This window comes from Astatotilapia calliptera, chromosome 15, assembly GCF_964374335.1.
Source record: "Astatotilapia calliptera chromosome 15, fAstCal68.1, whole genome shotgun sequence".
Lineage (NCBI taxonomy): Eukaryota > Metazoa > Chordata > Actinopteri > Cichliformes > Cichlidae > Astatotilapia > Astatotilapia calliptera.
In genome coordinates, this window is record NC_137436.1 from 19230237 (window position 1) to 19246898 (window position 16662).

Sequence of the window (16662 nt, forward strand, 5' to 3'; positions counted from 1 at the left end):
GTCTCTTAAATCATGAGGCCTGTAATTGACTTCTCATACATGTGGCTACGCCCTGAATCCTCTTCTTAAATAAATTCTAAACATTGTGGTGTATATGTGAATATTAATGCAGAGAAGAGCTGAAAAACAAAATGAAAATGCACTGACAAAAATCTTTTTAAGGTAATTGCTTAGGCTATTACAACATGGATGGAAAAGTTAATGGGATACAAAACAGCGACATTACTGCAAGTAAAAATCCTTGCATTTGTGGTTTGTGTAAAATTACAGTACATTTACGCACGACACCTCTCCCCAATCAGAAGCTTGGATACGACTATGTCTTATTTGTTTTCATTTCAAAATATAATGTTATTACAAATTCCCATGAATTAGCCATCCAAAGTTGGAGAGCATTTCAGTTTCAGTGCCAGTTGCTAACTCTCAGCCATGAGGTTTAAAAACCACAAGTCTGTTTTTGTCATGAAGCAACGAGAGGATCGGCTTTGAATGGGCACTTATCCCACCTTTAATTTGACCACAGTGTAGGTGCAAGCTGTGGTGGTCCTCAGCCACATGCGTTACAGCCTGTGTGTGTGTCTAAGCAGGGCAGCTAGCCCTTTATACACACCCTCCACGTGACGTCCTCAGCCTTCAGTGTCACTTCTATCCTGACCACATCCTTAACAACTAAATAACACTGCAGGGAAAACCTAAACACAGTGGTGGGCTACTGCTGAGCCACAAGAGACAACAGATGCATCTGATTTAAACCCTCACTGAGAAATTCTGCATACTGGTGGTCCTGAAAGGCAGCAAAGGGTAAGATGAGGGGAATTTTGTAAGGTAATTTGAAGCCTTAGTACAAATATTTATGGTAACCCTCAGGATAAACTGTCATAACTTTGATTAGCATCACACTTTTCATCTAGTGCCAACAGCAAGTAAATTCTTAATTTATATTTTTGGCTTATGAACAAATACCTTTAATAAAAAACAAATGAGCGTCAGCTGTATTTACTATTTTGTGGTAATGAGCAAATTCAAGCATTCCAGTGTGCTAAACCAATATGGTCCACTGTCACAGCTACACAACACCTACTAAAGATCAGTATATTCATTATCACTGCATTCCAGTAAGTAATGGCTCTAGACTTTTAATAATGTTTATGTTCAATGTGACCCATTGTGGTTTTCATTTTTTTTTGTCAAAATGTTAAAATGTTAATGTCAGAAAAATTCTCAAGCCTAGTGACAACTGGCCAGTGGATTAAGGTGCAAGTCAATGATGCATTTAAATAATATGGGTATTCCCATAAGGTTAATTCACAGAGGCACAGATGCCATAATCCCAGCAAACATGGCTTAAAGAGACCCTGACATAATGTTGTGCAGGGTTGGCTGTGGCTCAGGTGGTTGAGTCTTATTAAAAAGTACTTTAAATGGTCAACTGAGGAGAAAGGTGTTATATAAGCACCTTCAAACTCTTTTCATTTGTATGACTGAAGTCTCATTTGTTGTACGGTGAACTTACAGTAACATGTCGGACTGTTAAAAGCATTATGTCTGACTGCCCCTTATGTCAGCCTTATAAACCATGTGATGCACAGTTAGCAAAGTAGCATAAGGGAGCAACAGGATGCGAGTTTAAGTCAACCTTGTGGTATACATTTTTTTCCTCTTTCCACCAGCATGAAAGGAAAGAAACGTATGGTATATCAGCAAAAAAAAAAAAGCAAAGACAAATATCAGCTAGACAGGGAAAATATAAGACTAAAGACCCAAGCGGTTTTCCGTAAGTGTTGGTAGGAACCAAAGTAGAGTTGAAAGAAGTTGCCCTCCAGGGGCCAAATTGCTAAAATTGCTTTGTGTGTTAAACAGTTTGCTAACACGTTAGCAGTAAACACTTCACAATGTCACAGCACTTCAGAGTTGTCAGTTTTTTACTGTCCCCCAGTGGCTAAAAAAAGTCCAGCTTTACGCACCCAGAAATACCATAAAACACTGTCAGCAACCACAACTGATCTGACAACCAAAGGAACAGCCAACACCTTCTGCAGTCCCTATATATTCTTCCCACCGTTCATCTATAAAAAACCATGAGACTTCCCAGTGCTGTTTTTACAAGTTTTTTGTTTTCCCTCCTCCCTCCTGGATGACTGTCTTATACTGAGGCCCCATTCATAGCCGAGTCTCTCCAAAGCCTTCCTCCTTCACTGGTCTGTTAAACCTGAAACTGCACCACAGACGCGTAAAGCAGAAATACACACTACTACAAACTACCGGGATCTAGATGTGAAGTTTCCTGTGTCCTTCACTTTACCTTAATTTTTGTTTTTCTGTGTAAAATGGTTATTGGTGTGATGTTTTGTATTGCTCGCTACATAACTAAGTTGTCAATCAAATGATGCAGACAATGCCAGAGTTTTTGTAGGTGACAATCTTTTCACGCCTGCTTGGTCATAATGGATGTAAAGTGAGTTTTTTTCTAATGGCTTCAATCAGGCTTATGTCATACTATTAAAATACAGGACATGTTTAGCAATAAATTATAATTCCCTCTACTTTCAAGACATGAGTGACAGGCAGTGGTAGAATATGACACGCTATATGTATAAGAACAGCTTTTGTGAAACCCATGTTTAAGGACTCTTCATAGAGTCACTTTTTACAGTAAAACAGTAGTGGAACATGTCTGCTATCACTACAGATACATTATATTAAAGAGACATCACATAATGAGGAGATGTGGCACTCCTGAAATCTATGGAAAAACAAATAATGGAAGAATTGTTCTAATCTGATATGACTGCTGATTTCATCCTCTGACCAAAGATTAAATGGTAAATGGCCTGTATTTGTATAGTGCTTTACTAGTCCCTAAGGACCCCAAAGCGCTTTACATATCCAGTCATCCACCCATTCACACAGTGGTGATAGCAAGCTACATTGTAGCCACAGCCACCCTGGGGCGCACTGACAGAGGCAAGGCTGTCAGACACTGGCGCCACTGGGCCCTCTGACCACCACCAGTAGGCAACGGGTGAAGTGTCTTGCCGAAGGACCGAGAGTGTCCAAGCCAGGGCTCGAACCGGGAATCTTTCCGAAAACAAGGCGAACTCCGAACTCTTCAGCCACGATCGCCCGTGAGATTATTTACATCTTTACATTACATTTTAATACTTTTGGTGTGCACTTAAGGCAGGAGTCGGGGAACTCCAGGCCTCGAGGGCCGGTGTCCTGCAGGTTTTAGATGTGTCCTTGATCCAACACAGCTGTTTTAAATGGCTAAATTACCTCCTCAACATGTGTTGAAGTTCTCCAGATGCCTGGTAATGAACTAATCATTTGATTCAGGTGTGATGACCCAGGGTGATATCTAAACACAGGACACTGGCCCTTGAGGCCTGGAGTTCCCCCACTCCTGCCTTAAGGAGTAACAACAGCATTATGTGCCCTTTCCCTAGCATCCTCTTCATATGGCCTACTTCATTATAAATTTGATTTAAAGAACTGAAGGTAGATCTCCTCGATTGCCATCGAGCATATCCATTATCCGTATTACTATTGTGTTGCATTGTGGTATAATTCAAGCTGATGAAGTGTCCGGTGCTTTCAAACTCGAATTTTCTACCAGGAATTAGTCCTAACAATGGGGTCTATTAGGAGACCCCACACTATGACCCTTCTGCCACCAGATATTTGGTTTTTGTCTCATTTTATCTTATTCTCCTGGTGCTTTAGCATCTTTCTTCTAGTAAACACAATAAAAACAGTCTTTTACATTTGTATAAAATGAGCATGAAAAGGCACATTATTTTACACTATGTAAAAATGTCTAAAAAAAGGGAGAGTTGAGTCATAACAGCTAAGTGCAGGAGACAACAGGTCCAAGATTTCAAGAGCTACCGGCCAACATTTGGACTGTGGGACTTAACACTGGACAATTCAGCCAAACCCCGATCTGATTGGCAACAGCTGTCGGCTAAAGACACATTACACGCATACATACACAGTGACATGTCCACACAAGAAACTCTTAGACTGCAGTGCCTTATCATATTAGTCACGGCTATGATTAATTCAGAGCTGTGTTTATCTCAGTGTGTGTTTGTTATCATTGGCGCTGTCCAGCCCCCGATGGGGTTTATGTAGATTTAGAGAGATGATGAGAGAGTATAAAGACAGCAAATAAGAAATAACAACATAATGGACACTATCCAAGTTTAAAGATGGCATTTATCCTTGTTCTCACATTGTGGAAAACATGTAAAAACATTTACAGAGTGGAATGGAAAACTACTGGTAAATTCCCCACACTGTATATAGTGATATACTGAGTTGTCAGACAGTATTAGTTCTTCATTATGGATTTTGCCACATATAAAATATGATCCTATTATAATGATAAAGGTGTGTGTGTTCTATTCAAAAGTACCTTTAAATATGTTATTCAGGTTTCTGTGTCAGAATGTGGTTGAAATTTGTTTAAGTGCATGCTTCTTGGATCTTAATTTCCATGGTAGATTTGGAGGGGTTGTGTCATGACAACATGATGGATGGGGGCAGTAAGAAAAACTGGCTGGATTAGTGCATACTGGAAAATGAGTACGTACACACGCATCAACAAGTTTTCCTCTCTTTTTCTGACAGTTGTTCCATTGGAGCTAATAATATAGAAATATTGTTGCTTTCCAGCTGTTTAGTTGATAATCACGGTTTCTGGTAACATCCAATAATTTCTTGCATTTCATTGAATGGAAAACCTATTAGATAAGTAGAGACAGGTGTTTTGCTTGAATAAATGGGAGAGTATAAGCGAATATAGCTCCCATGGCTAAAGACAAAAAGCAAACAGTAGCACCTGTTGGTGATGTAAGAAGTGTTGTGTTCCTGATAAATCCTGGTACGGAACTTTTTCAGTGACATAAAGGTCAACAAGTCATGGAGTCATCTGAGGACTGAGTCTTTCAGTAGGCAAGTGTTGTTAAGATTAATTTGTGATTTATACAAGACTACAGGGAGAAAAAGGACATCCGTACTGATGAGCTGCTGTGTGAGAGTATGACTAACTTATTTTAATGTGGCTACTGCTGTTGCTCCACAAACACACAACTGCCTACATAGTTTTAAAGCAAAGATTACACTCTATGTTGTTGTAATGAAAAAAAATTCTTTCTCTCTGCACAAGAGCGAACAGATTAACCAGAGAGCAAGAAGCAGAAATAACCTGCTAAGCCCACAATTTTTACTGTATAGGAATAATTTTACAATAAAATTGAAGGAAAATGTATCTTCTTCCAAACAATGTCTTTTTAAAAGCAGACACCTTATGCTGGTTGATCTGTACACATTTGACTAAGAGTGCCATTTAGCTGTTCTTGCATTAACTACTTCTTTTGACTCGCTTTAAAAAAAAAAAAAGGAACAAAAATAAACACAGATCTGCAGAGAAGATTTTCAGGATGCTCAGGGTTTTTAAACCCGGTTGATATGATTCAGATTTTAAAAGCTGTTTTGAGAGAGCAGTGCCAAGCCAGTTTCAAAGTAAGTGACAAAGAAAGTAGAAAGTGGTAACTTGTGCTTTTTGTAAGTGCTGCTTCACACACAACAATGAAAAGTGATGAGGTATGGTGGATTTGAATGTCACCATCTAATTGTTTGATTTGAATCTCTCTCTCTGATTTGTTGATACTTGCCTAGATTTCTTTCTGTGTCATGCTTGGAATGACCTTTTCCACACATTCACCTTTTTGCTGTACTTGAACACATACACGGGGGCATCAGGTGCCACTCGATACTTTGATACGTAGATTGAATTAGTCAGTGATATCAATATATTGACCTTCTGACTGGTATATGACCCTCACCGTTACCTGCGAAGGGACGGCAACCTTCTAGCAGCTCTGTATTGTATGCTCTTGCTTTTCCAGTACTTGGCTTTCTCATATTTGCACGCATAAATATCAGTGAGCTCATAAGACCAGGCCAAGTTAATTAGTATTAAACTCCAAACTATTAGTATCACGACTCGCACCACAAATGTACCTTTAGGCCCGGCAGGTCCAACGTCTCCTCTTTCTCCCGGCATGCCATCAACCCCACCAGACCCTTTCATTCCCCGAGGGCCCTGGTTGCCTTTTTCTCCAGTAAATCCTGAAACACAAACAGACAATCATGAAAAAAAACAAAAAAACAAAACCTGCCTGTATTTTGCAACTGCCATTCTAAAAAGGCCAGAGACCCCACTCATATGGACTATTTTGTACACTTTCTTCTGTTACTGGCAGCCAGAATGGAGCTACTGAGTCAACAGACAGGCAAATTTGATGACACACTGATTCTTCAGCTTGCAGATCTGTACTGCAATTCATGTGGAAAAAGAAAAGATGTGGAAGAATGGATGAGGATGAAAAGAATTGTAAACTCTAGAGGGGAGTGAAGATTTTATCGCCTGAGTGTCAACACTAACTGAACCAGACTGGAACATACTTGATCTAATCATGGTTTTCATTAGCTGTAATGTGGATCCATGGTGTAAATAAACAATTACTGAATTTCTGTTAGGGTCCAGTCATCAGGTCTCCCAGTCCTATCTATGTCATTCCAACACAGCAAACAAACTCTATATTATTCTTTAAAGTGTATTAAGGTTTTGGAAGTCCTGTTAATATTAGTCCTGCTCATGTTCCACCATCTGGAATACACGAAAAACATCTTTCGTTTTGCTCCTAAAACATATCCACTCCATACCCTGTGGCATACAATGAGAACATTTGTTTAGAGTAAGCACAGTGAAATGTCTCAAAATTAGTGTGGTAATGAGTTATTGATTACGCTGCTGAGGTGAGAGAAATCTTTTTAAAATGTCGCTGTGTTCTGACACGCTCTGATTACACTGTTGTGACTGTTCAGAAATAAGAATAAAATAATTAGGCATTAGAGCCAGAAACGCAAAATAAACCGATGATGGATGAGGCCATATAACTCAGTTCAACTCAAAAACCCACTGGGAAAATGCTATCTATCATAATTGGGATCCAGGGCAGAAATGTTCTTTTTGTTCTGCAGGCGAGTCCAACTGGACTGCTCCACATGTCAAGCGTCCTGCTGGATGTGATGACACATTCCTTTGGCTTCGGTGCAAGTGGAGCAACAGAACTCCATGTAGCACAATATAAACACAATGTGTAGATCTAGGTTATTAGAATTGATTATTCTTTTTAGAACTGGAAACAACAGTCAACATAAAATAAACAGATAACATAAACTAACATTGCTAAGGTCATTAGTTTGAACAATAGGCAAAAAAAAAATAAAAAAATTTGAAGAATAGGCAGTGTTGGGAAGGTTACTTTACTCAATGAGAGTAACGTATTCTGAATACTTTGGATTACTTAATATATTATCAAGCTTTTTACAACTACATGAATGTACTATTGCTGTGTGATTTATTACTATTACTGAATGATATTCGCCATACCAATACCAAATAGATTTTTAAATCTTAATATAAATGAGTAACAGTAGGGTGGACATTAGTTAAGGCTGCACGTTTTGCAGCGATCTCCTATAGAAAACTATTTTGCGCATATATAAAACAGGTCCGGGGCTCGGAACCATAGTAAAGGGACCTCTGGCTAATAAGTCGGGTTTGTGTCGGTTCGTAGCCGAAAATTAGCTTTACTTTGTTGTCTGGGTCAACTTTGCTAGCGAGAGACAGAGAGAGGCATTGAAAGACTGCTCCAACGGAACTTATTGTTTCGGAGGAAAACACGAACACGGTGTACAGTCGAGTCTTAATAGCTTACTTACAACTGGGCTCGTCAGGCAGTCTTCTTGGCTGCAGTGGTTATTATTATATTTACATGCTTCCAGCTCCCGTTTCGGCTCGATGACAGCTCGTACTTTTCGACTCTCCCTTTTCTCCCTCCTCGCGCTCACAGACACATAGCGGGTATGGCAGTCCATTCTCCCTGCAACACGGACTACACTGCCCATGAGGCTACATTCTTTAGGGCTATGCCTGTAACACTCTGCCTATTGCCTTCATATTAAGTAATCTTTGTGAATAATTTTTAAAAATATTTTTTCACGTATTTTTAATACATTTACAGTTAGAAAGTACTGCATCTGACTGAAGAAGCGAAAGTATTTATCAGAATTAACATTCTCTTAGTGGAAGAACAGCCTCAGAATTGGACCTGTAAGCTTGTGTGGTTGACTTTCTTCTTGGTAAACACAGTAAAAGAAAAGCAGAACTGAACCAAGATTCAAGGTTATGGGAAGCTTCAGTTTACAAGACACCAAGTTCCTGTAAAGAGCTAATGTGTGTAATGGGATTCATAAAGACTTGACATCAGATTGTGTCACATGCATAAAAAATATTTATTTTCATAGTATGGAGGGAGAAAATGTGTGTTTCAGGAGTGTTTGGTGAAATAGATGATTAAAATTCCCCGTTTTCACCACCAGAAGTGCTACACAGCAATGATTTTATGTATAGGCCACTGGTTTGTCTATTTTCTCAAGATGATCTCTAGTTTTTCAGGATTGTGTGTGTGCTACAGTAGTAATCATAAAGTATGAATCAGAAATTGTTCAAAATAAATTTTAAGCTGTAAGTTGACTTAAGTTTACTGTACATATTTTGTTTTTGATAATAATGTTTGTGAATAAAACTCCCGCTATTCATTTTTATTCTTAAAACTAATTTGAGATAATGGCAGGTTTAGGATATACTGAAAGTATTTATTTCACACGGATAACATATTAAATGTTTCGCTTGAGTAAATCTAAAATTTTAAGAAAAAAATGTCACTTTCCATTTGATGGCAGTAACATGTAAGGAAGTGGTATAAAAAAACCCAGCACATTTTCTTAGCTTAAACATTTGATTTGTTTTCTGTTGTTAATAACATATAGGTTTATGTCACTTGCAAACCATTCTTTTTGGGAACTAGAATAATCCATATACCACTCCATCTGTTGAAATACAAAACTGTCATTCATGACAGTTAAACTGTAGTTTTTGTTTTGTGCTTTATTACTGCTAACATTAACAAAGGCTGATTGACAGTCATCTTGTCTAATTGGTAGTCCAAGTAGTCAGTGGGTGCAACGCATGAAGGAAGGAAGTAACGTGTCAGCAAAACTCACACAGCGGGAGGCAGAAAATGTATTCAGTAGATTTGTTAGACCTCAGGGATGCAAAGAGCCCGCTTCGGTAAGAAACACTGCATGTTGTTAACTGTCCTCTTTTAATTGGTGAAGATGTTCCCACACTGTTTTGGTCTGTTCAGGTTGGATTTTCATAGTCTTTTGTAAGTTTCTTTATGTTTGTATTTATTTAAAAAAAAAAAAGGATATGCATGTTAACAAGCACTTAAAGTCATCATGCACATATGTCAGATTTAGCCACACAAGCTAATTTTCCTCTATAGTCTGACAGGCTGATACAATATTAGATTAATCAACAAAACCAAACATTGAGAAGCATGTGAACATAAATAAAAGACAAAAACACATACTCCTATAACAGATTAAATTGTGTAAAATTGTATGTAGCAGGATAGTAGTAGCGTAGTATATTTTCTCAGTTGACCAGTTTCCATATTCAGTGAAAACCACCTGCAGACTGTATCGCTAAGCTCTCATCCTGTCTTTGTGTCTTTGGACTATTAAATCTGAATTAATATGTTTTTCCATTTTATGCTGTACATCGTATTATGATTGCTTAGACTTATTTGGTGTGGTCTGGTATGACCTGCAGGAATTCTTGGTTGTTAGAAATGTTAAGAATTTAAGGAAAATAGCTTTAATTGAGTCAAACAAAAACAGCTGAACCCAAACGGACTTACTGCTACTAACTGTTTTGATTAAAAACCATCTCCCCTCTAAAAAGCCCTTTTTCACTGAAGTTAACATTAGGGATTTCATTTTTCTGTCTTTGCTTTGGTCTTGCAGAGGGTTTGGTTCCATTCACTTTGCTAGATTCTTACAAATGTTAGGCCTTTGTAAACACTCACGTTAGCAATTCTTTTTTTTTTTTTTCATTTTTTCCTGGAACTATGGGCTGAGATGGGAGGGGGGTCCCCTTTCAACAGGAAGATAATGCTTCTTGGAAATGTTCATTTTCAGCCAGGGAATGTGGATGGATGATGACAGGAGACAACCTGAGGGGTGATGATTCAAGAGGTACCAGGCTGAAAGGGGGACCCAGAACATCTGGAATCATGATGTTATTGTTTGTATCACACCATATCAATGAAAAATAGCCATGTCATGTTTTGGAGCTGCTCACTGTGAATGCATGATGGTTTAAGCTGTATTTTTGGGGGAATTACCTGCAAGACTAAGACAGATGACACGTCTCACTGGCCCTGTGTAAAAATAAATCCCCACCCAAAGTCTGCACTTTGTTTTCTTAAGCAGCTTTATATGACCTTTAATTCTTTCCACTCATAGTGTTATGAATGCAACTGCATGTAACATAACCAGAGGGAGCTTAAAAACAGAAAGTGTCTAATTTTTCATCTTTCGTGTCACTCAAACATAAATCCTGGTATTCCAAAAAAGTCTTGTATCTCTTAAATTTGAGATATTCACATATATAGTTTAGCAATATTTTATAGATCATATGGAACTTTTTTTGTGGAACCTTCACGCCAAGACCCTTCCTTACCCTCCTTTCTTTTTTGTGTTCAGATAATTTGCACGCGTCTTCCAAAGCTGGGAAACTACATCAACTCCCACAAGTTAAGCAGATCAGGATGAAGTATTAAATCCATCTATTTTTTACATTTCTATACCTTCTACTTGAAGGAAGATTAATCTAGATAAAATACAGATAAGGACTAGATAAGTTTATTTTAACTAGATAAAAATAAACTTCAACATATCTTCATGAGGGAACAGTTTTTTTTATCTGCTTTTGTTCACAGGCATGTTTAAATGTTTTTCAACATCCTGAAATCACCACATTCTGAGTTGCTATTTTAAATGCTTAAACAGTTCAAAATGAATATACAATATGTGCTTTTAGAGAGAGTTTATCAATCTGACTCAGGTTAGAAACTTCTTATGTGGAGAAAAGCTGGTCAAGACAAAAGGATATAAAAAACAATGTAGGAAAATCACCAAACGGCCAGAGTAATAAAACATTAGAATCAAGTTGTTTTGATGCCTGCTCAATCATCCAGGTAAGGAAATCCCAAAAAAGTGGATTCTGTTCATCTGGATGTGTTTTCAATTGACTTTTTCAGTTTGACTTCTTCAGTCTCCTGAAGAAGTCAAACTTTTCTCCCACTGAAAACACTACATCCAAATAAACAAAATCAACTTTCTGGAATTACGGAATCAAGTTATTTAATCGTCATGGGATTTGTGACACCTTTTACGGACTAATTTTCTATTCATCCATCCATCCATTCGCTTCCACTTATCCTTTTCAGGGTCGCGGGGGGCGCTGGAGCCTATCCCAGCTGTCATAGGGCGAAAGGCGGGGTACACCCTGGACAGGCCGCCAGTCTGTCGCAGGACTAACACACAGGGACAGACAACCATTCACACCTAGTGGCAATTTGGGTTATCCAATTAACCTATCCCCACAAGCTGCATGTCTTTGGACGGTGGGAGGAAGCCGGAGTACCCGGAGAGAACCCACACAAACACGGGGAGAACATGCAAACTCTACACAGAAAGACCCCGGCCTGATGGTGGAATTGAACTCAGGACCTTCTTGCTGTGCGGCAACAGTGCTAACCACCGTGCCACCCAACTAATCCGCAAATTTTCTATTGGAGCAGTAATTGAAAACTTCACTATGAAATGTTTCTCAATAAATGGCTGGTCATACTCACCTCTCAAGCCAGTCAAACCAGGAACCCCAGGGGGGCCCAATTCTCCAGTGTCCCCTTTCTCTCCCTTAGGCCCTGGAGGTCCTGTATAAAGAAGAAAAAAAAAATTGTAATAAATAACTTGAATGCTGCAAGACAACTTGTCTTCAATAGGAGGCATACTTCTTTAAAGCTTTTCTCTCTTTTTTAAAATGTAAAATTAAGTAATATGTTGACAAAGAGACAAATCATCAGTTTGTTAGTGATTTTATGTTTATGTTATTATGCAAACAAAGATAATCCCATTTAAAACAGAACTGTTTTGTAATGATGTTGAGTCAGAAACATAGATTTAAGTAATATAAATAATGCTTTTCATGTTGTGTCTACATGTGATGTTTCTGTTGCTTTACTAAAAGATATAACAGAACTTTGAATGAAAATAAGTCACCTGTTATCTTGAGGTCTGAAAAAGGCTACAAATAACTTTTTTATTGATGACCTGCTGAGGAAATATCTTTTCTTGGAGATTAAATAAGAGCTTTTTGATTTATAGAAAGTGCATTAGGGTTAATTATACATTAAAAGTATGCTTTATGGTGCCTTCATTATTATTATCTAGCATGTTGGATGAGGAACATGTAGATTATCCCTTGAGAAGTTAATACATGGAACCAGACCTTTAATGCAGGCAGATAATAACTTTATTCATGTCACAAAACTATATTTATATTTATTACAGAGCCTATCACACACAAAAAGTGACATATCTGGCAAATGAAGGCCAAAGTGGGTCTTACAACTGGGCTAGGGCTTCGGTCCAAGCATTTGTTATACTTGGACGACTCCAGAGACTGAGTGAGAAAAGTCAAATAAAGAGAGAAGGAGAGCGAGAGGAGAGATATGGCTACAATGAAAACCACATGTTAAACAATGTGGACCAGAACTTGGCTTGTGGGAAAGCTGAGAAATCTGAGGACCTGTTAGTGTCCTGTGATTCTGATCCTTCATGACTCTAATTTGCAGATTTCTGATTTAAAGAATAGGTATAAGCTGCAAAAACACGGTCAAAAAATCCTCAACTAGTGGGTTGAGGATTTTGTATTTTTGTCTCCCAATTATGACAAATTGCTATATAAAATAAAATACAACAATTAAAACAGTATAAATGGATAAAACTAAATAAAAGCAAGCCTTCACAAGTTACTCTTACGATCTGTGGACACCGTCGATACCTTTAAAAAGAAGTTTAGGTCCAATGAGAGAGAGTTCCACAACCTGGGAGTCACAATCACAAACCTGCATTCTGTTTTTTGTCCTTAACCTGGACCTTTGTACAAGCAACAAGCACTGAATAACCTAGTAGTTACTTATAGATGTAGTAGATCACTAATATAGGGACAGATCTGAATGTGATCCTCGAAATCTTAAACTGAATCCTAAACTTTAACATAAAGAGGTCAGAATCAGTGTCACATGGAAACTTTTGGTGCACCTGATGAGAAGACTTGCAGCAGCATTCTGTACTATTTGTAAGTGATCCAGGGATGATTTTTGCAGGCATAGGAATAATGAATCACAATAATAAGGGCATGATGAAATAAAAGTATGTGTAATCAGAATATACTTAATACTGCCAATGTTCTGCAGATGATAAAAACACATTTATATAATACAGCCAACATTCTTATCAAAACTCAATGCCTGATCAAAAGTAACACCCAAATTTCTCACAGTCAGGAGAACTGAACATGAAATGCGTCCAAAATTCTCAATAAGTGTGGAAATGAAGTTGTCAGGGGCACAGATAAGAACCTTCGTTCTTATGTTAGTATTTAAAGACAGATGTTTGGCTTCCATCCTGTTCTTTATAACATGGATGCAGTCCTGAGGACAGAAAATTTGGCTACATTCTGGGGTTTAAATTAAATGTACAACTATTATCTGTGTAACAATGAGATGCCTTCAGAGGTATTCAGGATGTGTGCAAGTGGACGCATATACAAAGCAAACAAGACAGACCTCAGAACCGTACCTTGGGGCACACCACAAAGTAAAGTTACAAGAGTGGAAACAAAATTAGAAGAAACAACTGAAAAGCTCTTGATATACTCGAATATATTAAGAGCTTAAGTCTCTTAATTAGAATATCATTATCAGCTGTGCCAAAAGCAGCAAAGTCAAACGTGGCCAAAAGAGTCGACTTTATGGCTTTTTAATTGTGAAAATTGCCAAGAAGGACATGTATTTTGAACTTCCATCTCAAGAGAGTCTGAATTTCCTTCTGAATGTGAAATGTAAATGTTTTTAAAAAGTACTTAAACCTCTTAATAGGTTATTAGGGAATAGTTTAATTGGACGGGTGCACTTTAGATTGAACTGGACTGTGTGCAGCCTCTGAACCAAAATGAGTTTGACACCATTAAATTAGTTGTAAAACTGACATAAATTAAATTGGCTTGATTACAGTTGATAAAAATACATCAGGCATTTTAAAGTCATGACAGGCAGATGACCAAATGATGAATTGGAATGATGAAAAATTGGCTAACTGATCTGTAACAAAAACTATATTTAAATGCAGTAGTTGTTAAATTAGGCAAAGGACTGAATCTACCAAGTGTACATAAATATTTTAGAAAGTGATGTGTCAGAAAAGGTTTCCATTAAAGCCTTTGTGCACACGTCCCGAGCTGGATTTGCCATAAATAATACCCTGTTCACTCAGTCAGTAATTCCTTAGCAATTTTCTTTAATCCCACAATTTTTCTTTGGACCCACACACACATGTATTTTTTTTTTTCAAAATACTGACAACCCAACGCTTACTTCAGCTTTAGGCAACCAGAGTACAGTCCTTTTAAAAAAAACCCCCCCAAAAAAACAAACTACAACCTTATTGCTTCCATTGGAGTTACTGAAGGTAAGAAGCAGCATGCTGACTTTGCAATGTTCAGAGAAACTGCTAAAACCTCAGAAGCTACGTCTCAGACACTATAAGCCACAGTTACCATGTTAAATGTTAAAGTTCATGACAGTAAAATTAAGTAAAATTAAGGCGGATTTGGAAGTGTTACCAGAACAAACTCAAAGTGAAGATCCACTATGCCTAGCACACAGCCTATAAGCACATAGTTCATGTCAGCATGGTGGTGGAGAGGGGAAGATTTGGGCTTGTTGTGCAACCACATGACCAGGACCTGGATACAGTCATTGAGTCAATCTTGAACTCCTCTACATGCCAAAGAATTCCAGAGTAAAATGTGAGTCCAACTGTCCGACACCAGCAACAGGACAATGATCGCCAACAAAATGACTGAAAGAGGAAAAGGATCAAGTTGTTGCAATGGCCCACAGTCCAGATCTCCACTCTGAAAATAGGGATAGCAGGACCTTCAGAGAGCTTTGCATAAACTGATGCTGCAATGGCAATGAACTAAAGCAATCTTAAAAAGATGTTATAAACGATTATTTCACTGTATAGTCTTGTGAAAACTTTGTTTTTCACATGACTGAGACAGTTTTGCCTTTCTAGGTTCGGTTAAGTTTAGGTTTATTACATATGATGGCCCAGACCTTATAGGGATAGAAAGATTTGCGGCTAGTAAGCAATAAATCAATACATTTGAAAGGAAGTACATCTGAGCAGGACATGCTGCTCATGTCTGAATCCCCATCACATCCACTCATAGTAACAAAAATGCACTGACACCAGCCAAAAGGCTTTTGGCTTTTAAGCCTAATCTTTTGAGAAGACATTTTACTCTGGTGGTCTGTAAAAGTTTGTTTAAGCAGAGTTTCACATTAATAATCTTCTGGCTCTCGAAGACACTAGTCAGCTGACAGGGTTTCAACAATAACAAGCCCAGTGGCCCCTCCTGGATCAGCCTGAAAACATCTGACAGCTCGGTCCAAGAATGCAATTCCAGTGAAGAGTTCAGGCGCCTCCGTCCAATATCCAGTCTTGTTACAAATCTGAAGTGTGGCCCAACAGCTCGTTTTGTTTTGTCTACACATGTACAGTCCAGAAAAAAGATCATCTAATTTACCACAATAACAAATGACACAAGGCATCACCTGTGTTGATGTTAGTTGAGAATGCTTTGCTTCTTTTATTGATTTGCTTTCCTTCTTTTATTGATATTTATTTTAATTTTTTTCCTTTAATTTTTTTATCTTTCTTCCGTATGAGCTTACCTGCGATAGCTTCTGGACACTGGACACTTATAGATCATTAGGACTAAAGTGTTCTTAACAGTTCTTAACGTGTGTCTGTGGCCTACACACAGCTGAAGCCTGATTACAGCGTCTGGGCACCGAACAGCCTCAATAGCCTGGAAAGGTGCTAACCGCTAGGCTAACTAGCAACAAGATGCCTTCCCTCTCCACAGATGACTACCACAGCCTCCTGCAGAAGATTGCAGTACTGGAGACAAAAATTCATCGCTTAGAAGTAAACGTGGAGGTAAATGGACTGTGTGGAAATGAAACAACCTTGCCTTTGATTCAAAACAATGGTGATGAGCAAGCTAGTACACAGCTAAGGAGCACAGATAACATGACCAAGAAAGTAGACTGTGCATTATAATAAATCCTCAAGCGATGATCCCCCCTTGGACTGTCTTGGTGCAAAACCAAGACATAAATCATGTCTCCTGGAAGGGGGAGGACGTATCACAAGCAGGGCACAGCGAGCTGAAATCTCTGAAACTGACTGGCTTTCACTTCCTACGAGACAGAGAAGCTCTTCTACCCCTGTATACGAGAGGAAACAGGACTGGACAACCGTGAATAGGAAGGTTAACAACAAACCTCCAAAACAACTGAATGTCAAAATGCAGAACAG

General features: G+C 38.3%; 1 protein-coding gene across 1 annotated transcript in view; it reads right to left on the reverse strand.

Moving 5' to 3' along the window:
* The window catches only part of scara5 (scavenger receptor class A, member 5 (putative)), a 104081-nt gene that overhangs the window by 32105 nt on the left and 55314 nt on the right, over positions 1-16662 (reverse strand). Inside the window, exons 8-9 of the mRNA XM_026194496.2 lie at positions 11841-11921; positions 6028-6135 (exon numbers count right to left, since the gene is read on the reverse strand). Of these exons, the coding sequence (XP_026050281.2) occupies positions 6028-6135; positions 11841-11921 (189 nt within the window). The remainder of the gene's footprint in view (positions 1-6027; positions 6136-11840; positions 11922-16662) is intronic.